This window comes from Manis javanica, chromosome 3 (assembly GCF_040802235.1).
Source record: "Manis javanica isolate MJ-LG chromosome 3, MJ_LKY, whole genome shotgun sequence".
Lineage (NCBI taxonomy): Eukaryota > Metazoa > Chordata > Mammalia > Pholidota > Manidae > Manis > Manis javanica.
Window position 1 is genome coordinate 214,158,660 of NC_133158.1, and position 23,414 is coordinate 214,182,073.

The following is a 23,414-nucleotide window of genomic DNA, read 5'->3' on the forward strand; positions in this document are numbered from 1 at the left end:
CAATGGCAGGAAGTCAGCCTTTGGAGGGAAGTGCTGCATGTACAGATAAATTTAAATGGAAAGGCCAAGTGCTGATGAAGGACGGGCAGGTATGTTTCTTGAGAGAGGTCAGACTTTCTCACAGCATTTCAGATGGATAGTGAAGATCTATCGGCAATTTGCCAACAAAAAGGAAAAATGCAAGTGTGGGAGTCCAGTCGGGAAGAACACTCCTGAAATCTGGTATTTGCATGAGAAGAAGGTCAGTGAGAAACGAGCATAAAGTGCACGGGAAATACAAACGCAGGGGAGGCCGTCAAGTCTGGTAGCAGCCAGAACAGAGCGGTTCTTCTGGCCGGTGGAGGCGGTTTCTCCGGAGTCCATGGGAATGAATCGGAACCACCTGGAATCACAGCTCCCGGGACCAGTTTCGCTTTCGGTAGGTCTGGGGTGGGGCCGAAGACTGCTTTGCTGGCAAGCTCCCAGGCTTACTAACCCTGCTGGGCCAGGAACCACCCTTTGAGATACACTGAGATGCAGTGGTCTCATTTCCTCCTGCGGGCAAGAGGGAGACGGTCAGGAGACGCAGTGCGGGAGAGAGATGCCTCATGTCCTTGGTTTACAGGGTGAGACAGCACCAGACTGTGGAAGGCGGGTAGCAGGAAATCAATGAGGCGCTATCAAGTACTCTAACTGAGAGGTGAAGGTGAGCTTCCTAGCTAGTAGAAACTGGAAGGAAAAGAATGCCTAAGAAATATTTCTTGGGTAGAAACAAGAGGATTTGACATTCTCTTGGATTGAAGAACTGAACAAGAGAAACAGATGAGGAAAGACAGCGTAAGTCTTAGCCCAGCAGAATAGACACCTAACAGGGGCACTAACTCAAGCACAGAATAGAGGACATCAGAGTTTGAAGGCATTAGAATAGAAGCCCCTGGGGTTGTAAGAAGGAGTAGCATGACTTCTATTTCCAGAAATACTGTCTTATAGATTATTTTTAAAATAATAGAATATTGTACTATGCCAGTGTGGATAAAATGAAGGTTCCTGTGTCCAGGATTCTCCCCTGGCCCTGGTTGGCTAGCTCACTACACATGTGTGGGCAATACATTGCTACTGAATCTGTATAAGGAGCTCCACTCAGTGCTCTGAGAGACAGGGTGGCACGGCTGCAAGGCTGCAGGAGAGCAGAGCAGAGGCTGCAGTGGTGGCAGCGCCGAGGACAGAGGCCCAGAGGACAGCTGTGCAGGCTGAGAGGCTGAGACTGGCTGGCTGTGTGCAGACTCGCTCTGAGTGAATGGGATTTTAGCGATTGACCTGCCACCGTGGGAATAAAGTTGGGCAGAAACATCTCACCCGAAGAACGTTCTACTGTCATTTCTTTGGTCACACTGAATCCATAGTGAACTTGCCTGGGGCTGAAACTCATTGGCAAGACCGCCGGATTAAAAATGAAATCCTTTTTAAAGCAGTGAAATCCCTCTATGTGGTATTACAAATGATATCATGACATTTGCCCAGCCTGTAAATGTACACTGTAGGTGAACCCAAAGATAAACAATAGACTTCAGATGCTTGTAGTGCTAATGCGGGTTCCCCTTGGTAACAAAGGTACCATCTGGTGAGTGATGTTAATATTGGGGAGGCCAGGTTTGTGTGGGGGACGGAGGATGTGGGAAATCTGTACTTCCCTCTCAATTTTATTGTAGACCTAAAACGGCTTTAAAAAATAAAATCATAAAAAAACATATTTTCGACACAGGAGGGGCATATAGGGTCAAAGGCTACTCAGAGATTAAATAAGACACAAAACAAAATATTTTGGATTTGGCCTGCCAGAGGCCATTTTCTTCCAGCAAAATCGTTTCCCTCGATGGAGAGAAAATGCCCAAACTAGTCAGCTGGGGTGCGCACGGGAGGCGGGAAAGCAGACCCACTGGGTGGCTGCACCCGGGCAGTGTGACCACGAGGAGAGGAAGGATGGGAGTGCGGCAGGGGGGGGCAAGAGATACTGATGGTGGTGGTGTGAGGATAAGAGGAATTGGGGGCATGTCTGGAGGCAAAGGCCAGTGGGAAGAAAAGATCCAAAATTCTTGAAATTCAACATAACCGATGAAGCAACGCCAGGAAGTTGGCAGGATGTGTCCAGAAATGTCAGCCAGAGAATGTTCCCTTTTCTACTTCCATCCATATCAGTAAAAGCTCAATGATTGTCATTAATGATGCTTTTTGAGTGTCGGATGGGAATCTTGGTTCACAATGGCACCTCATCTCTTTATTTAACAAATCAACCGAATTTCAGTTTCCAAGCTCCGTGCCACTGGCTACTGCGAAATCTCTCAGTCCTTCGGAGAGTCTGTCCCCACCCAACCCAGAGCTGACACCGGGGACTTTGCCGTCCACAAACACCCTGCGATTAGCCGGGTTGTCCCCTGAATCCGTGGTCAGGCTTGTTCAGCTGGGGCAGGTCTTTGCTGCCCTAACACCTGCAGAGGTCTGAGCCCTCGGCCAGGCCGGAGGCTCAGTGGTGCCCGCGATGTGGGAGTCCTGCCAGCTTTTCAGGCACTGCCAGGAAGCGTGCAGACCCTCACTCTCAGGATCTACAACCACCCCCTCACCCAGTTCTGGGGCCCTGCCATCTACTCTGGGGAATTCGTTCCTTTACGGTTTTTCAAGACACTCTATCTCTGTCTTCAAATCACACCCACTCTCTTCCTGTTTCCTGCCAAGCCTAAATTCTCTGGAGGTTTGAGGCTTTGAAGAAATAACAGAACGGTTTGCAAGCAGTTCCACTTTCTGTCCTGCCCCTAAATTACTTGAAAGTTTAAGGTGGCGGGTGGAGGCGGAAAGAAAGCAGAAAATACAGAAGAGGGTGTTTCCTACACATGTATACACCATGTGACTGCACGTCCCCACACGCTTCACATGTATCGGCTCACTTAATACTCACAGGCCACACGAGAGAGAGAGAGCAGTATACCCACTTTGTAGGTGAGCAGACTGAGGCCTAGGAGATTATTTGTCCAGCTTTTAAAAAATAACACATGTAGAACTAAGAATTCAATTGAAGAAAATCTCATCCCCAGATCCACCCAATTAATCACTCCGTTACCCTCTGCCTACCAATGAGGTTTCTAAAGATAGAATAACATGGACCTTTACGTCTTGAAACAGCCAGAAACCTCAGAAAGCTCTGCTTTTTATTTAGTTATGTGTATTTCATAGCTATGGGTGAGCCCCAGTTTCCAGAGGAATATGTAAAAGTGAACTCTAACATATATATAAAGTCAAATATTTATTTGTAAATGACTGTCTTTAGACCTTTCAAGAACAGGGGTAGTACTTCTATTTTCCCTTAAAATGCCTGACACATTTCCTACAAAGAGTAAATAATAGATAGTAATCTATATTCCCGCCTATAAATAAATCTGGCCGTTTCCCCAGTGATGCTTTTCCAGTGCTCAGGGGGCTCTGTGTTGATGCAGAGAAGGCAGACCGAGTGTTATGGGAAAGCAGGGTCCGTAAATACTTACCGCCAGGAAGGGATGTGATCTGACACCCTTGTAAAAATAATATGGAGTTTGTGAGAGGTTTCATGCAGTAAGGTGTTTCATGAAAAATGGCTTTCATGCAGTAAGCCATTTTTATAATAACAAGCTTAAGTGTGCAATATTATGGGATTAGATAAATTAATTAAGATACTGTCATGATGGATTTTTAAGTTACATGCATGAAATTTTGGTGATATAGGAAAAACTGATGCTAATTTTAAGTTTAAAAGGCAGGATATGCACTGTATATATGTGGAGAGTATGGTCCCAGTTATGTAAAAATGCATCCAAAAAAAGACTGGAAAAGAACTTTGTATTTAAAGAGGTTGTCTTTGGAGGTGGACCTATTTATTATACTTCAAACCGGGAAAAAAATAAACCAAATTTAAATCTTTAAAAAAGCTAGCAGTTTAATGTTAACGCTGCGTATTTCTTCAGAATTAAGGACATTTCCAAATATATATCATTTAAAACTACTGTCTTGAAATTCACTGATTTTCTTAAAGAAATCTCGTGTTTTAAGATTTTGTGCAATGATAATACATTCCACTACAGAAACTTGAATAAGCTTTACTACAAACCGAGTGAGCTATGCGATTCCATCACCAGTGGTATAGACAAGAGGGAGCCAGAAACCTGTGTAAAGGAAGAGACAAGCGCTCTGAATTTTCAGATACTTTCAGTACTAAAATCTTAACAACTGGCCTTTATGCAAGTCACGTGCTGTGACACAGATAAAGTGCTAGTAAATGCTCAATATAACCAGCACAATCAAGAGAATAAATACATGAAAAGCACAGATAAAATAGTGATTCTGGTGAACAGTTGCCTGAAACTAGATTTCGAGCTGGACATTTTCCTGCCAGAAGGAGCCATCATTTAACAATATATAATAGGCATATATTCTAACACATATCTGCCCCTGTGTAAAAATAACAATAATAGTTACTGATGCTGCACACAGCCCATCCCTCCTTGGCCGCCCCACACCCTCCCACCCCTCCATCTGTGTGCATTTCAACAGTCTATGCATGTGTCTGAACGTGTATCTTCCTTTTTTTAAGCTGCCTTTGAAAAATCAACTTTTGTCAGAAAAGGAGTAAGAAAAAAGAGATGGAATTGGGGTTACAGATGCATGAGATTCATTAGGTAGTTTAACCAACCTGATGAGTATCCAAAAAAACAAGGCATAAAATGAACTTTCCGTGTTTTAGGATTTATCCAGTGAGGATAAAAAGTCAGTGGTGATACACCTTAGTCCCAGATGCCACACCTGGTTGTGTACCATCTGATCCATGATCACTTCTTAAACATACTTGATGCGTACATTTAAACAGACATTAAAGCTAAAGCAAATGCCTCTAGAGCAGCAAACATTGTTTTATGTTATTTTATTTTATGTTGTGTAAGAACCCATCTTTCCTTATATATCATGAATATGTTTGGTGCGTATGTGTGCATATTCATAGAAATATTGATATTTGAATAGGTTGAATTTTTAAAAAGTATATTCTAAAGGCATAAGAAGGCAGATACCAAATTCAGGACCAGAAGGTGTCCCTGTCCGCTTACGTGTGCCCCTGGATCATGGGGTGATGTTAGATCCTCAGATTTGAAAGGAGACAAACATTGGAAGATTCTGAGATCACACAGCAGCATCTCGCTCAGTAACGTCCGCACGCATCTGTGCGCCTCCCTCCCCCAGCACTCCTGGGGGCACCAGCTCCTTTCAAAAAACATCCTGGGGAGATGTGCTCTCTAGTCAGCCATCCTGAACCCTATGAGATCATAATCATAATTTCATGCAGAAATTTTGGAAGAAGTCAATAAACTTTGGCAACGTGCAGTGGGCATGTGAGTTTGTAAGAGAAAACATGTAGTGGTCATGAAGAGCTGCTGACAATTCCGGATCCTCTTTGCGGCATCTGTTTTCATTTACGTTCAGTTGTTCATCTGCTATTCATTCAGGAAGGTTTATTAGTAGCTTAGACGTAGTTAAGCAGTTGAATAGTTGAATCTGCATAGGAAGCTAATAATACAACCCGTGGTCAGAAAAGATTAAGGCAGAATTCATCATATATATAAACTACAATAGTAAGTCCTCTTTCAATGGTAGCCTTATCTCTGTATTTGCCCTGGAGCTCATTGCAATAATAACAATTGCTTATCTGGGCAAGTGGCCGTTCAGTTCTATGATTCCTAACCTCGGGTTCTGAAAGGGTGCATTTCTGTGCCATGGAATAGATGCGGGCCTTTATCCTCCGATATCTCTCTGGTCAGAATTATTTTTATGTTAAGGCAAGTAAGCTTGTTTTATTAAATAGCATGCAAGATTTGTTTCTAAACAAAGCATGTGGACCACTTCAGGCTGGACCCTTACACTACATTTTGAGTCTTCTCCACCTCTTTCCATTCATCTGTTCTTAAACAGGACCAAAGGCACAAGAAGTGAAAGGAACAAGTTGATAAATTGGACGTGATGGTCATGAAAAGATGTTCGCTCTTTAGAAAGCACCAGTAAGAAAATGACACAGCGAGCCGAAATCTGGGAGAAAACATTCACAGCACACGTCAGGTGAAAGACTTGTATCCAGAATGCATGAAGAATTCTTACAAGTTTAATAAGAAGATATTTCAAAAAAATGCCAAGCCATTTGCCAAGGCAGTTGTGAAGTGCCTCCCAGCTGTGTAGCAGTGCCTCGTGGCTCGTTAAGTGTGATCTTCGGCAAGTAATGACACCTGCCTCGAGCTCAGACACGGTAGAAGGCAAACGTAATCACAATGAAGCTCCTCCCAGAAGTGAAGTCTTATTTCCCCACCTGTGGCCAGGATTCCCACCTGGCCCTGGTTGGCTGGCTCTCTACACATGTGTGGGCGATATGTTGTTATTGACTCTCTAGAAAGAGCTCCACCCAGTGTTCTGGGTGACACAGTGGCACAGCTGCAAGGCTGCAGGAGAGCAGAGCAGAGGCTGGAGTGGTGGCAGTGCCCAGGACAGAGGCCCAGAGGATGCCTGTGTGGGATTGCTGTGCAGACAGAGGGGCCCAGAGGGGCCCAGAGACCGAGACCGAGACCAAGACCAAGACCAAGACCGAGACCGGCTTGCTCCATACAGACTTGCTCTGAGTGGACGGGATTTTAGTGACTGACCTGACACCTGGAAATAAAGTTCGGTATAAACCCTTTCACCCCAAGAATGTTTTGTCATTTCTTTGGTCACACTGAATCCACAGTGAACTTGCTGGAGGCTGAAACCCCTTGGCAAGACACCACCATTGAAACCTGGCAGCCTGTGGCGTCTGGACCTACAGAAGGCTCTAGAAAGGAGGCGTGCCGGGTCCAAGCCTGGGCCCCGGAGGCCCTGCAGTGTTCCCTGACCCTGGGCCCTTTGGAATCCTGAGACCAGCCCTGGAACACACGTCGACCAGCAGGCTGGAGACGGAGAAACCCCGCAGAGGCCCTGTTGTCCCAGCTGAGACTGGTATGGACTGGTCAGGCTCGGACTGCTTCGCCGGCTGGTCCCAAGCTCACGCCGCTCAGAGGCCAGATCGCCTACACCTGCCCCAGACCGGGAACCGGCCTGCTGGTCCTGCCCGAATTACTGTCCAGAGAATCATGAGGTAAATTCAGGGTTGGTGTTTTGAGACCATTGATTTTGGAGGTTGGTTGCTGATCTAGTGAATTGATGTAGGTATCTCATAAATAAGACGGGTTAACACAAGTATTTACCTTACTGGATTGTTAGGAGATTTAAATAGAAATATACATACTCCATTCTGTGACCAGAGTAAGGATTCAAAACTGTAGCAATGACAGTGTTGTTGTTATTGATAAAGATTACCTTGGGGACTGAGCTTTTTTCTGGCACTTCCACCTGCCGATGAAGCTCCTCCCCATCTGAGAGCCTAATAAAGTTCCCACTTTGAGAAAATATTTGCAGTATGAACTGCAGTGCCCACTCCTACTACACTGGGTGTAGTAGGTCATATCCTTCTATCAAATTAAGTTCAGTTTTTTGTCTTCTCTGGCATCAGGTTGGACCAGGCAGATGTAAGGAAGGGAGGGAGGAGAACATGGAAATAATACCATTAACAAGATGGGGTTCCAAGTGGACCACATAGAGCTTGCAAGTTCGAACACAAGACCTTGATTATTATTTTAGCATTTGCTGGGACTCTTAGCTACATTCCATTGAATGCCAACTACAATGACGCTCATTTGAATATAATATTTGGAATATTTAGAATTATTGGGAATATTCCGATGCATCTTCTCTTCATACCCCCAGACCTCAAAATATAAAAGATAGATTTCTAAATAATATATTCCTAAACCTATAACTGCTGACCAAACATTAATCCTTTCTAATCTTCCCTCTCTTTTTTTTTTGCATAATTTTCAAATTTTTCAAAAAAGTCTTTCTCAGCTGTGCATTAACTGTTCACTAACAAGTGTTAACGTGGTTCCTGTCTTTCCTCGGAAGGACTATAAAACTGCAAGGCTTTTAGGATTTAAGGCCTGGACATAAATATTCGGCCCAGGTGTTTCTAAATCACCTTCAATCTCAGATGATGCTCCACTTGAATGTCTCTGGCAAAATGTCTTAAGAGTGTCATCTGTGTTTGTATCAAGTTATGTTACATCCAGAATAAATGCATAAAGCCAAGCAAAGCCTGCTGACATACTTATTTTTAGGATAGTTCTGTCATATGAACTTTATAATCACATTGGAAAATCCAGCTGTGGAAAGGTATGCATCCTAAATAAATGGCTTTTGGGTAGTTGCCAGACCACAAAGTTGAACTGTATGTAGCAAAGAAAAATTCTGAGCCAATGGTAGAGAAATTCAACCTTTAAAGTTTAAATCTTCAATTAACCACCTGATCTCTGTCAGTATTAATATGACAATCCTTTGATGCTTATTACAATTTCAGAAAAAGATTACAATATTTTTTTCTGGAATAACTCTAAAAGTGACTCCTTTTCTGGCTTTTAAAAGTCTTGTCTTATCTAAAGTGTTTCTATAAGTATAAATGTCCTCTGTGTCCAATGTAATCAAGTTTCCATTTTCAGTAAATTCCAAAGATCTCTATCCTCCTCAAGGTGTTGGCTTACCATCCTGGTGGACAGTGTTTCTATTAGCAAATGCGTTAGTTGGGAGTGTCTGCATGTGTTCCAGACTTCCATTCCAAGTTCAATCGCAAGCATTATTTCCCTTCAATTGGGAACAAAATTGTGTTTATTACTCCAAAAACACATTGCTGGAGCCAACATTTATGGATATACTCAACATGAATGATTTTCCCTTCGGGGCTAAGGCCGACTCTGATCCTAGCCCTGTGTGTAGAGCAGACATCCGAACCAAAGCAGTAAGTGGCTGTGATTAATGCACACACTGTCTGAGATCTTGGGCCATTCTGATACAAAACACATAAAATCTCTGCCACTTGGAAACCCAAACCATTTGGGGAGATAGTTTCAGTTTTAAATATGGTCATAAAAATAAAGTGAATTTTATTTGATGGAAATGATGTGAAAAAAATATAGATTAGCAACCTAAGGAGTCAATAAATACGAGTGAAAGCAAAGGTGTCAATAAATGCAGCGAGTGGAAGCAAGCCCTATTCAACCTGCCTTACGGAAATGCGTTTGTAAGATGTGATTGATGTCATTGATGGCATGAATCTAGAGTGTCGCCAGTGTTACATGTCCGAAGAACAAGCAAATGCTTCCTCCCTTAGTTTCCCTCTTCCCATGGCCCCTGCTTTCTCCTCCTCCCCTGAAATGAATGACCTGGTTTAGTCTAGAATATATAAGCAGCATGGGCACAGAGAACTTAGATACAAGAGACTTATTTTCTCCTTGTTGTCCAGCTTTTGTGGAACACCTGTGCCTTTAGACAGCCAGCCTCACAAAAATTGTCTGCTTTGCCCTGCCTTCTCCTGCTTTACGGTTGAGCCACGTCTTAATCCCTGCCTCCTCCTGCCCACGTTTTTGCCCCTGTATTTTTCTGGGCAGTACTTTGCCCACCTGTCAACTAAAGTACGAAGAGTGAGGACTGGCTGCATTGGTGCTGTTGTGCCATTTGGATTTCTTTCTAGTGACCTTGCGCTGACTTTGTAGAGTTTTCTAAAGTTTGTAAAACATTTAAGTAAATGAAGCAGGCCACCTATTTTAAAAAAGCATGTGTTTCCCGCCCTCAAAGCCCCCCTTACCGTGACAGTGAAGGAACGTGAAAGCTGTAAACCCACGTGAAGAGTATGGGTGAGGGGCTATCAGCTGACGTTTTAACAAACTTCTGGAAAAGGAAAATGAGACGGGCAAGTGGGGCCCAGTCAGCAGGGACAAAGCTGTAGGTCAGGGTGTGGCTGCTGGGAGCCTGGGAGCCGAGGGGCTAGCAGAGTCCCGGAGAGCCCCGGGACTTGGCGACTGCACCCCAGGAAGACCGCAGACTGTGGCAAAGAAAGGAAGATGCAGGACCCACAGAATAAAGACTCAACCCAGGAGAAGGGCAGACGGAAGTTCCGTGATGAATGGCATGCGGTTGGCGGAGGGCACAGCCGCCAGGCTGGCAGGAAGGACGGGGAACTCTAGGTGGGAAGGCGCCAGGCAGAAAACACAAAATGAGAGTTAAATAGGGTATAAACAGACTGGTGGGAGGGGTAGGTGAGAACTGGGGTGCTAATTCCTCCTCTTCCGTAATCCACAAATAATACCTAAAATAGACCAAACAAACCAAAACTGTATTATTTAGAAATATGTACTCAGACACCAGAAGAAACAGTTAAAATGCTCCAAGTGTTTTCCTCTGGGTCAGGGCGCTCCAGTGAAGAGCTATTGGGAAAAGAAACCTCTGCAACTGCCTTCTTTAATAACAAAAATTAGTAACAGATGTAATGATGAAATATAAATTATGCACTAATTAGTAGAGGGTTCAGAAATGAAAATATTCAATTGTGGTGTGTACACTTAAAAACTCCTATAGAAGAGTATAACTTCAATGGACATGAAGTCAGAAATCAGTATCGAGTACCTTAATGATTGCATACCTTGAAAATATAGCCTGAGGAAATAGTACATATCACCAAAGGTTTACATAGAAATGTTTTTTATGGCACTTTTTTACATTTAGGAATTTTTTAAACCAGCAAAATATACCACAGAGAAATAATTTAAAAGATTATGGTGTTATGCCTGGAATGATGAAGGTCAAATGCTGCACTTCTAGGAGAGAATATTTTGTAGCTATTAAGATCCAGATTTTGCATTTGAGAACATTTAATAACATGGAAAATTCTGAGTTCCATGTAAAAACACAAATATAAAATACGGTATCCATTTTTTTTGATAACTCACACAGTCCACATAAAAGCACACATAAATAGAAAAAAAGTTAAAAACAAAGCTACACCACCACATTAAGAAAGATTATTTCTTTACTGCACATTTGGTATAAATTTGCTCTTTGTATTTTTAAAAATGTTCTAAATGAAAACAAAATGAACATGTGTAATATGTGATATATTCAAAATTTAAAAATTATCTTAAATTCTTATACAGTCATTTTAATAGGAAGAATGGAAGCTAAAACTATAATAAGTATCCTTTATCTAAAAAATTCTAGTTTACATACTCTTTTTGACCTCAGGGTAGAGGATGTTATTTGTAGCCCATCCAAACCCATCTTTAAAAATTTAACAAGGCAGCTCAGAAGTCTATTTTTACCATAAATCTATCTTGAGCAAGAATGTTGATAACCTAAAGGTTCACATAAATTCATTAGCATTTTTTTTTTTTTTTTACTAAATCGGACAGCAACATAATCCAAACAGTCTTATCCCTTTTCTAAACGAAAAAAAAAAAAAAAGCACCTCAGACTACCTTTGAACTCTTTCCCTCTGGTTTCTCATAGCATAACATCTCTGGTTCCCACGGGGAAAGTACATTCTTAAAATTATTAAGTGTGAGAACATTATCCTGGAAGCAAATGTTATTACTAAACTACCAAATATATTTGAACATTGTCTATTGTATAACTTTTATACCTTTGAAGATAATACTTTAAGCAATTTAAAAACATGTCTCCTTTAACTTCAGCATTCATAACCTAAACTCAACTAAAATGGTACTAAGAGGGGAGGGGCTAACGACTTCTCTGAAAATTTGTACAACGAACTCTTGTTAAAATGTGTCATTTTTGTGGGTTTGAGCAAAGTGCTTTCCTGTTTTTCTGTTCATCCCGATTCACCTTCCTAATAAAACAGGAAAATACAATCACTATTACTTCTCACATCCTAATCTTCTATGTCAATGGCTTGTTGTAAATTTTTCTACATACTTCAGATTTAAAAAGCCATCTTAATTTATGTTTTCAAATGAGAATTTGGGTCTGGAAAATTAATAGCAACTGATACCTTCTCTGTAGAATTTAATTGGCTTGAGTTGTATAGTGCTGTCTTTTGCATGTGTCAAAGTATTATGGTAAAAAGTCATTTATTGAATAGTTCTTTGCCATGAGAAAAGAAATAGGTTATGAGATTTTTTCCTTAAAATTATGCACCAACTTTTGTAGCTACATCATACCCATAAGGACTCTAATAATTACAGCAGTACATTGGCTCATAGAAATTAAATGTCCCTAGGTAGGCCTAGCTTTGGAGGAAGCTTCCTCCAGCGTTTCAAACACCGTTGACCATTGTACCCTTTGAGAAACTGGCTTCCCCTTCGGGTTCCAGGTGACAGCTCCTCACTCAGGCACAAATAACTGTCAGCTCCAGACCCAGATCCCCCCACTGCGCTGTGCTGAGTAAAGCAGCCTCTTCTGGGAGCTGTGAGAAGGGAACAGAGGGGTTCTTTCCCAAGACCAAGCTCCGCGTCTGCAGCTGGGGGATGGGCGCACCTGCCCAATCAGTGCTGGGAGAGAACGAGTTACCAGGTGGATGGGCCACACCTGGATTCATTTCACTTCAAGCAACGTGGCTCAGAAAGAGGAGGCATTGCTGGCTATTAGGAAATTTGGGTAAGTTCCCCAAAGGAAGGGCAGTGTGAGGGTGGACAGCAAGTGAGTGTCTAGGATAGCCACTACAATTATACAGAGATTAGTCCTTATTAATGCTTGTTACACTTTCTCGCTTTTCAGGGAAAACAACCAAACCAGAAAACCAATTCTGTGGTCCTTCACTCCTTGAGCAGAATGAACAATGTCACCTGTTTCTGACTTGAAGATAGGTCCCTGATTGGATCCACAAAGTCTTCCTTTCATATCATTGAGAGAACAGAGAAGACAGGGATGCTTCCATGATGTATCAGAGGCCATCTTAGGTCGTGTTTAGAAAAAGGGGTGTATTTGAGTCCCTTAGGAGAACTTTGTGGAACTACTGCCAAAAAATTATGATTTAAACTGTGCAGAAATGAAGTAATTGAAGCAGACATTGTACTAAGTGCACACAATCACATATAAAGATGCCCTAACTATGCTAGGATATTAGGGGATGCTACTGAGGAAGGTAGGCTTCATCTGAACCCCAGGGATGAGTCCAAGCCAGCTTGACATGGTACCGAGGACAGGATGTGAAGAGAGGGCAGTAAGGAGCATTGCAGGCAGATGGAACAGTCACCCTAAGAAGGTTGCAGTAAGTCTAGCACATTCAAGAACTAAAAAACACAATATGTGATGAGGGAAAGTGGAAGAGAACATAGCGATTCAAAATGTGTTGCAACATCGAGAAAAGGATAAATGGAATATTGAGATGTAAAGTATGGATCCTTATAAAGCCCTTTCCACCTATTCAAAAAGGTAACTGACAAATACTGAAAGAGTTAGTATGCAGAAGAGGACTGCCTGTCACATTTGGGTAGCATAATTGAGGAAAAAACAGGAAATTTCTCAGCATAGATGCAAGTGTTTGAAAGATAGAAGATATTAGTACACCCTGCACAGGCTTGCTGATAAGACACCATAGTTTCCAACTAATTTTAGAGAAAGAAGGTTTTAATTCATTGTTAGATATAATTCAACTGAGTTAAAAAAAAATCATATAACTAAATGAATTCAAAACCCTGAAACTATCCATTCAAAGGGGGAAAAAACTCCAAGATATTGAAATGGATTAGAAAAAGTTGTATTTAGATGAAAGCATTTCAAAAGATCCCGAATCTGAGGGCTTAAACTCATGCTGATTATAACAAAGCAAAAGGTATGTGACTGTAAACGACTGTTCCTCGAATTTAAGGTACCTAAAAATAACTGGGTTTTTGGCACAATGCAGAATCTGATTCAACAGGTCAGGAGAGGAGCTCAAGGTTTCATAATCCCGGCAGGGTTCCGGAGCAGGGCTACTTGGGTGCGGCAGCACACCGAATAGACATTAGTGTGGTATCCTTCCCATCGCCCGATGCAGATACTAAACTGAAGGGAGCCTTTAAATCGGAGTTGAATTGATTTAAGAACGTCTTAAATTGGAAGAAATTCCATTATTTCCCTCCATCTCCACTGTCATCTTAATGTGGGGCATCCTTAGCATCTCTTTTCAGGTCACTGTAATAGCCTCTTAGATGATTTCTCCGCCACTAGGCCTGCCGCCTCTTAGTCATTCTCCACACTACAGCACTGAACTAAAAATCCTTCAAAACTCAGATCTGGTTATGATATTCTGCCACTTAAGTTTTTTGGAAAGTAAAATGCAAACGGCCCCTGGGGTTGTCTAAACTGACCTGCAGCCTCTGCGCCCCCCTCCCACACCTACACACACGCCCTCGGTATGCCAGCCCTCGTGTTCATGCTGGCGCTTTTGCTTATCTTCTCCGGCTACCCCCATTCATACTCCAGGACACAGATGAGTATATCACTTCCCCTTAGAAGCGTCCCCCCACCCGGATTAGTCAGACGCATCATACTCTTCTAGTACTTTCCATTGCACTGCTTATTTAACTGTCTTCCTGCTCAGCCATTAGCTCGGTGAGAATTGGAATCGCGTCTACCCTGTTCCCCTGCCTAAGGCCAGTGCCTGGCGCAGCGGCACATGACACACTCCAGTCGGCTTCCATTCTCAGGTCATTTGTTAACATACCAATGAAGTGTGCTGATTCGGTCAATGCATGCCTTCCATGAAAAGGATCTAGCAAGACAGGACTGCCACTTTCAACTTGATACGATCCTACTTATCCAGAAACTTTGCTTAGAATTTATAATTTGATAGTCATTCAGCCAAAAAATACTAATAATTACTGAGTACCACTTTGCTGGGCTCTAGAGGAAACAAACACTGGAAGGAAGATTGGAAACCAGAAGACAGCCTGATGGAGAGTAGACGTGTCACAAATACTAGTGACAAAATCAGTGCAAAATCAAAGGCATTAACAAGGTATAAGGCAGAAAAGAGACGGAAGCTTATAATTTGGCTCCCGTAGTTGAGAAAAGCCTTTCTGAGAATGGTACCTTGTCTTACAGAATAAGCAGAAAAATTTGCCCATTCAGAGGAAAAGCTGTTCTCAGCAAAAGAAAGTGTGCAAAGGCACAATTTAAGAGAGCAGCATGTATGCAGACTCGAGAGAACCATAGATGCTGGTGGGAAGATGGATGAGACTTCAAAGAAAAAGGCCTGTGCTGTCCAGGCTTTGCTCAGTAGGAATGAGAGAAACTTTCTTTGAAGAAACATTTTAAACAACAGCATGGCATCATCAAAGGAACATTTCAAAAAACACATTTTGTAGCAGTGTGAACACACTGGAGGAGGAACGACTAGAAGCAGAGAGGTCAGTGACTCGTGCCAAGGGGGAGAGGAGATAGCGCAGTGGCGACAGAAGGAGACAAGTGGTGCACCCTCGGAGGCTCGCACTCAGCCCCGGCCGCTAGGAGTTCTCTCTGGCTCAGGCCTTGGGCTGTGTCCTTGCAAGCAAGGGTCACCAAAACAAACCACCGCACCCGCATGGGGGCTTACAGAGGGTAATCCTTCATCAGAGTGAAAAATGGGAAGGGAATCAGCAATGTGTCTACAAAAGCTCGATTCTGGCTCCAGTCTAATCCAAACGAAGTCTTACATTCATAACTACTAGCTACTCCATAGCTTATTTTAAAACATTTTTTTGTAAATATCCTAACAGAGATACATTCATAGAGAATCTCAGAGGTTTTGGGTACAGCAAAAAACAAAAGTAGGAACACTATCTACTGAGTACTCAGAGGAAGGCATCTATCTATCCCCTGGCGTGAATTTTACTGGTAAACTACAGAAGTGAGAAGTACGTGGTAGGAGATGAGGGCATTTACTGTCCCCTCCACAAGGACAGTCAGAAGTCAGTGAGGATACAGGTACTGAATGACCCGACTGTGTGTCCGCCCTGTGAGGACCTCAACACCAGAGGAAGAGCTACAGCCAATGATTTAATCAGTCGATTGCACTCCAAGCAGATACCGACTTAAGTGGACTGAAGGAATCTGTCCACTGCGACTTACTCCCAAGTCCTCACCTTTCCATCACTCTAATTCCCAATGTTCAGCTTTCTGGGGCAATTAATTTTGTGGTTTCCTCCTTTTTCTTTTCTTCTTAACATCCATCCATAATGTAGAATTCAGGTTATTTATATATTTGGGATACTTACTAAGTCCTCTGTTCTTAATTTTTAAATGTTGAGTTGAACATTTTGCATTAAAAAAATTTTTTTTAAGTCCAATTAAAATTTTCTATGAGTGATTTAGTGGACCTTGGAGAGAAAATACGACGCACTGCTAGAGTCCTCATTCTTACAGGTATTAGATCTAAATAAAAATGAAAACGGACTTTAAAAACTTCCCTTTCCCTGCCTCAAAAAATGTGCATGTTCTCGGGGTGCCTCCTGCTGCTGGCACTGGTTTTCTCAGCTTTCTTCACTCTGCGTGGCTTAAGAAACCTGCCATTTTCACTGGAACATTAAAGCTCAAGTGGAACGAGAATTAAGGTTTTCATTTCGGAGTCACTACCCCCACCTCCTCACCCTCCCTGCATCCCGCAGCCTGAAAGGAAGCAGACACATGAACCTGGGGGCGGTTAAAAGGTAAAAATCAAATATATGATACTATTTGAGCTCAAAAAGTGCTGCGGTGTGTAAAACTGACAAGGTTCTTTTACGTTTTATTGCTTCCCCAAGTGCCTGTCAGTTATAAAAGAGTCTTAGTTTTTAGGAAATATCTTACATGTTAAAATATTACGCTAAAAATGTTAGAGTAAAATATAGAATTACTTTTTTTCAACTTAATAGTCCTTGGCGCTTCCTAGAATTTACATATAGTTATTTCTTTTTAATATGTTCTAACTAGCATCTTACCTGATGTATTCGTGTTCCAGTTGATCTCTATCCAGACCCATTCAGAGCGCACTACAGACAGGGCCCCGAGCTGCTCAGGCCCCTGTGGGCAGTATAATAAGTATCTTCCGTCCAGTTTGGGGGACAATTAAAGGGGTGGGGCCGGTGAGGATTTCAGTGAACTAAGGGTTTAATTAGTTCCAAATCACCTCTCCTGGACTTCTCATTTCTCAAGACCCTCAAGTTAAACAAAAGGGGTTATAGTTACAAGCTACTAACCCAATTGTCTGAGAGAACGCGTAACTTTTCTACTATTTCTAAGAGAGTTAGAGTAATAAATATTTGGCTATCTCTTCAGTAATCTTGATTAAGTCAAATTTGCTTTTTTCCCAAGGACTATGTTGTCAAAGTATAGTGTGATTCTTTGTAAGTGTAAATGTATGGTGTCATTATGAGTGCATTTTATTAGGTCCTGTTTGTTACATAAAAGCATAAAAAAATTAAGACTTCAAATTTCCACCTAGTAACACATGAAGTCTTTTACTATATTTTCAACAGATACTTATACTCTGTATATTGTATGTAGATTGGGAGATTAGAAATGTTTCATCTACTTTTGTGTATAGGTACACTATTTAAAAAAAGGAAGAATGAGACAGAGAAAAGGAGACTTAGCTTTTCTTCTGTTTTGCACAAGAAAACTTTAAAATGTTTCTTTTTAAAATTGAGATTGAGTTTTCAAAGGAAAATAAGATCCTGTTTTCTCAGAAATCACTCTTTAAATAAAAGGTAAAATACTGGCATATGAACCACAAGGTGGTGCTATAATTCCAAGTTGGTTCTGATATTTAAGTAGCAACTGATTTCAGTTTTTCTTTTGTAACCTTTTGTGTACATTTTTTGGAATTGAAAAAATAAAACTAATTGGATTGCTAATTCTAGAAATATTTACTGGAAGTCTACTAAATTCAAGGTTTTACGCTAACTTAAAACGTTCATGATTTTAAAGTCTAATGACTAGAACATGAATTAGAATGAGAAATGTTTTCTTAAAAGTCATTTCTATTTAGAATTTTAACTTAGTGTTTCATATTTGAGAAGTATAAAATCACACATATATAGTAGAAGTAGTATATAGCATAAATAGATGAATATATAAAATACAAAGGGATGATCTAAATAATAGGAAAAAAGTACTACCCTTTCCCCCCACCAAATAATTGGAATCCATTTTTCTTGAAGATTATCCCGCACCATTATTACGTTTGTTATATATAAAATTAAAAGGAGATAATTTATCTAGGAATTTAAAGTGAATTTCATTTTTCCCTTGATTTAACTTCATCTAAGTCTTTCTCTTTCTCCAGAAAAATATACAGCCACTTAAAAAAAAACCCGTGTGTATCTTGTCATACTGGACAGCCAGCACTGGCATCTGTGCTGCAGGTCCTGAACCGTGTCACAGAACACTGGCACTCACATGGTCTTCCCAGGGCATGTTCCCACCTCCTCCAAACACAACAGGAGGATCACACCCTCACGTTCTCAATCCTAACTGAAAATGTGCTGCTACGTTTGACTAAGCATGAAACTGTACTTTTGTTTCACTGAATTTGCAACGAACATTTTCAACTTTTCATTACAACATATCTGTCAGTACAGATGGCAACACGGTACGTACGAGAGCCCCCTGGGAACCACACGCCAGTCCCAGTCGGACTGTTTGCAACAGGATATAAACTATGGTCCTCAAGCCTGTGCTTTAAAAAAACTTATTAGTTAGCACACTGCCAACAACCGTCAACACAAAAATACAGTGCTGTAATGACCAAGCTCTGGAAGAGAGATGCACGGGCACATAACATTTTCCTGAATAACACAGAGTAAAGCAGCAGCATCATAGAGCAAAACTACTTATTTATTTAATATTGAATGAAAAAAAGCTCAGATACCAAGTAGAATTCATATCCTTACTAAAAAATGTTGCAGCATATTAAAATTTGTAGATAATTCTTAAAATATACAACATGGACAGTAGCCAAGTCCTAAAGAAGTTCATGCAGGAAATTTTGTCATTAGTGATTTGGACATTTCAGTAACTCTGCAGTTTCTTCAAACCTGAAATGTAATAAATAAGTAATTTATTAAGTAAGTAATTCATAATAAGGCATCAGTTTAAGTTGCTGAAATTATGCTTTGGGCCTAAAATAAACTGTAATATTTTTCTTATCTGTGGCTATAGTTACTATTAATAAATTGAATACACAACCAAGTCAATGATGAGTCTAATTCTTGGAACATAAGTTATCTCAGTTCTCAAATTTCAAAAAAGTATTGTAGTGTTTTAAAGTAGTAGGTTGAAAAATGATCTCTTACAATTTCATTTCATATTTCCTTTCAACTGTTCTTCAATCACATAATTTCATATTCGTATTAGATAAAAGTATCATTTCTTATATCAATAACTTTCTGAAAAAGACTAGCAATATTTTAATAATACTTAAAATGTCTCTAAACTATCTGTCTACATTTAATATTTTGATATGCCAGTTATCAAAAATAGGCAATACTTTTAACTATCAACCAAAAATATTTTTCTGTACTCTTTAATCTGCAATTAATTCCATTAACATTGTTTTATATCAGTTCTTGGAAACCAAAACCGAGACTCGTCTCACAAACACAGAACTGGAGGTGGATTTATCATCCACTGAGTCCTGAGGGAAATGCCACACCTGACTGAGGGGCCTTCAAGGTCTGAAGCACACACGCGTGTTCTATGCATACAGTGATCCGATGCAATTCCCTCGAGAGAAAGGAATTTCTGTTGCCCCTTTCTGTTACTTACATTTTTTTCATCCTTTCAATTTTCTGCATTGTTGTTTCCTTTAATTTAAAAAGCAACAAATTTAGGTGATTTCTCAAACCATCATCAAAGATGGACCGTGAACATGTAATACAGTTGAAAACATTGCATTAAGTACTATGCACTTATCACAAAGAATTTCTATGAGAGACTGGAGCTTAGTTTCACTGTTTTCCTGGCCAATGGCACGTATGACTAAATCCAATGCTTGCTTTTCTCTGACCGTCGCAGCATTGAAATCGTCTGAGCAATTGCCAAGTTTCTTACCTCTGAAATTCCTTTCAAACCACAGTAATTAACAACCGAACTTCCGGGAGCTGAATCTGGTGACACTGCACTGCAGCCAGAGGGCAGGGGAATACTTGGTTGCCCCTCCTCTTTGTTTCTATCTGTGGGGAAATTAATTTTTAGGTTACCTTTTATTTTCACAGTGGGGTCAAATACCTAAAAATTTTATGTAGAGATGGAAGAAAAACAATCCTTATTTTATAATGTAAAATGGCTATTGGTATAGCTCCAGATGAGTTTTTCATGTCCCTTTAAGATAACGACCTACATATGGTGATATAGATGTTAACAACTGGCCAATAAAAACTATAAAAGGTACCATTATCTTTATCATGATAGCAATCAACTGAGTAAATAGGCAAGTTCATAACCAATGTTTAACTATAAGCTACTGACTCATGTATTTCATTTTTCTTAAAATGGTGGCAACTATTTCTGAACCTGACCAAATATACTTTTTGAAGGTCAAGAAATATTCTATTCTGAGTTGATGTGTGGAAAAAATAATGCTCAAAATTCATTCAGAGATTTCTTTTTTTAAAGACTTGAACAACCTTACATTTTCAGCATCCTGATGTCACACATTCAGTGAAATGATGGCAAATCTTTTCTACAACTGAACCAATTACAGAACATCACAGATAAGACATGCTCTGTTAAATCAATCCCATAAACCCTATGTTTTAGTCACAGTATATCTGGCTGGAAAAACAAGGCAAGAAAGAAAAAATTACACACCCATTTAAGCTGGTTTACATCAAGACAGTTTGATTGTAAGCCCACACAGACAACTTCAGTCAGGGAACAAAGCAGTACCACGTAAGGACTGAAACAACTAGGAGGACCTTTCCTTCCATCTCTCAGAGAGCGACGGCCTCCTGTGGGTCCTTGGGTTGCCGGTTCGCCCCATCCCTCGGCTCACTCCCCAGCACGAACTCGGGACAGAAGCTCAACATCATCTGACGGACTGGTCCTAATTCTAAATTTTCAAGGGAGCAAAAATTTGTCTCAACACCTTTTGGACTGGGATTCCTGGATTAGAGATTGGTCCAATGAGCTGAGCTCAGGGGTCAAGATCAGATGGCACAGCTTTGAAGACCAGCCACACCCAGATCGGTCAGCATGGGCTACAGACAATAGGTAGTTTCAAGGAATCATTTGAAACGAGGTAGGAACTATATCCACTATGCCCTAATCTTGGATTCTTTTCTGAAGATAAGAGATGGGTGTCTGCTAAAGGTATTGAACATTTTCAAATGCTATTCAGAAATAGGGGGTTCAGGGTCCTAGGATGGGAAAGGAGGATTGGGAAGACCGACAGTGGATGGTGAAGGAACGGCTCTCTCTGCCCTGCTTTCTGAGGCCCAGACGTCAAGGGATATGTGTGTGTGTGTGTGTGTACATGGCCTTGAAGGTATGCCTTATGGTAGGAGAAAGCTGGCATTAAGTGGGCTGGGGGCCACACGGGGTATTCCACAGATCAGAGCTGGGTGGACAGAACACCAGCCATATCAGCCAAGTGCATGTTCTCTTCTGTGACTTACTGCTCTGCTGGACCTCTGGTCAGTCTTCCTTATTTAAACACAGTGGGGTCTTAGATGTGGTCTGGGAGGCTGAGAAAAGAATGGGTGATTAAGTTCAAGCTGAAAAGGAAAGGGGAGAGCAGGGGCCCCTGCAGCCTTGTGGTGTTTCCGAGGTAACCGCTGATAGATCCCTCTGAAGGAGGGGGTCTCTAAGGACGAAGACATGAGGCTGTCTAGCCAACTCCCCATGTGACTTGATCATTCATGACCGACCAGCTTTCGAGATTTATGACCTTACTTCACTGAGAACCAGTCAGGTGCTTTGCCACCTAATTATACTGTATCTCCTGCTATTCAAATGCTTGCATCATGTCCCTTTGCTTTTATGAAAAAACCTACATTAGTACCTGTCTTTGCTAACCAGAAGAAATCTGAAGAGGATTTTCACTTCTACAGATAAAAACAAAAAGCAACAGTGTTCAATGTCTGTTTTGCAGTGGGCCTTACAGAGATCGCGTGCACCCCGAGAGGCCACACCCCGTGTCTACCCGGAACCACACTCGGCCTCTCGTCGGGCTGCCAGAGCTCTGAACTGTGTCTGGGGGCATCTGTGCTTTATCCCTTATTTATTTTGTGCATTCATTAGAAAGATGTGCCCTAAGGTATCAGAAAAGCCTAAGATTGGTTCTTTATTGAGCCTGGGAATGCTAAAAAATCTTTCCATATACATTAATGGTAAGTGCTTGTTCATTTTATGCCACTTGGCTTACGAAAGGTTTCATCAGAACACTACTTCCGGAGAGCGGGTGCAGCCTGTCACTTGTACGACAGAGCTTCCAGATCAAGGGCAGTGCCTTCTGCATATTTTGTCTTAAGTATGTTATACAAATTTAATATTCAAATGTGAACTCATTATCTTCTCCCAAACTTTCTCCTCCTCCTGAGTTCTGTTTCACTAAGAGCAGCAACTGTCTACCAACCATGCACGTCAAACTCAGTGTTGCCCTGATGTCTTCACTCTTTCGTCACCTCCACTTTCATCAGCAGGGCCGATCAATTTTAACACCTAAATATTCCCCATGTAAATGGCCTCCTCTTCATCTCGTTGTTACTGCCTTGGTAGACGCCTTCACTCTTGTTCTGAGATACTGTCCTTCCATGTGTTAGTTTCCTCTAACCAATCACTATTCTGCTTTCATGATGACCTTTCTCAAACACAAATCTGATCGTACCAGCTTTGCTAAAAATCTATGACCTCACACAAACTCCAGGATTTGGCCTTTCTGCTCATTTGCTACAACTTCCTTCATGCATCCAAATGTAGGAACTAGTCACACTGGAACCACACAGTCTTGTGGCACCACAACTTGACAAATAATTTTTCTTCTGTGGGGACAAAGGCATAGAACAAAACACAGCTCTGACAGTCTAGTAATGAGCAACCAGGTCACTGTATTGTATCCCTACTGAACATAATTTCACAGAAAAGCAACACCATTACGAAGTCACTTCATTACTTGATGAAACAGAAGGAAATGAGAGCGCTCGTACGTCCGGCGCAGACAACCACCCACAGGCCCGGCTACAGCCTCTCCCCACAGACCCAAGCGATTCTTTTCTGCTGAAAGTTCCAGCTGTGTCACTTTCACCCTCGGTCATCGGGTTGCTCCCGCCTCCTGACAGCACCCAGACCGGGACTCTTGCTCCCGTTAACCCCGTCCGAAATCGCGTCCGAAATCGCCCGGCACAGCCCGATCCTCACAGGGAAAGCCTCTCCTGCCTCCTCCTCCCCGACACACAGATGCCTTATCACTCCCCACGGAAACACCGTAAGGGAAAACAAATCCGGCCCTTCCCAAAGACCATTCCCAATGCAACACGATCTGAAAACCACGTTGGTGAATTACCGCTCCCAACATCCAAATG

General features: G+C 41.5%; 1 protein-coding gene and 1 long non-coding RNA gene across 15 annotated transcripts in view; one reads left to right on the forward strand and one right to left on the reverse strand.

The window, feature by feature from the left end:
• LOC140848568 (uncharacterized) overlaps nucleotides 1-23,414 on the forward strand; it is a 25,143-nt gene continuing 1,729 nt past the window's right edge. Inside the window, exons 1-2 of the long non-coding RNA XR_012129671.1 lie at nucleotides 1-418; nucleotides 5,962-7,150. This is a non-coding gene — a long non-coding RNA (uncharacterized lncRNA). The remainder of the gene's footprint in view (nucleotides 419-5,961; nucleotides 7,151-23,414) is intronic.
• The window catches only part of CEP44 (centrosomal protein 44), a 22,201-nt gene continuing 17,498 nt past the window's right edge, over nucleotides 18,712-23,414 (reverse strand). For 11 of the 14 annotated variants that reach the window (XM_073232801.1, XM_017651039.3, XM_073232799.1 and 8 more), the window contains 3 exons: nucleotides 19,945-20,066; nucleotides 19,660-19,697; nucleotides 18,712-18,929 (listed from right to left, as the gene is read on the reverse strand). In XM_073232801.1, coding sequence (XP_073088902.1) covers nucleotides 18,887-18,929; nucleotides 19,660-19,697; nucleotides 19,945-20,066 — 203 coding nt within the window. In that variant the 3' untranslated portion in view covers nucleotides 18,712-18,886. Of the gene's footprint in view, nucleotides 18,930-19,659; nucleotides 19,698-19,944; nucleotides 20,067-20,717; nucleotides 20,945-21,509; nucleotides 21,579-23,414 lie in introns of those variants that run through there. The other 3 variants (XM_073232803.1, XM_073232802.1, XM_073232804.1) reach the window with 3 other exon arrangements.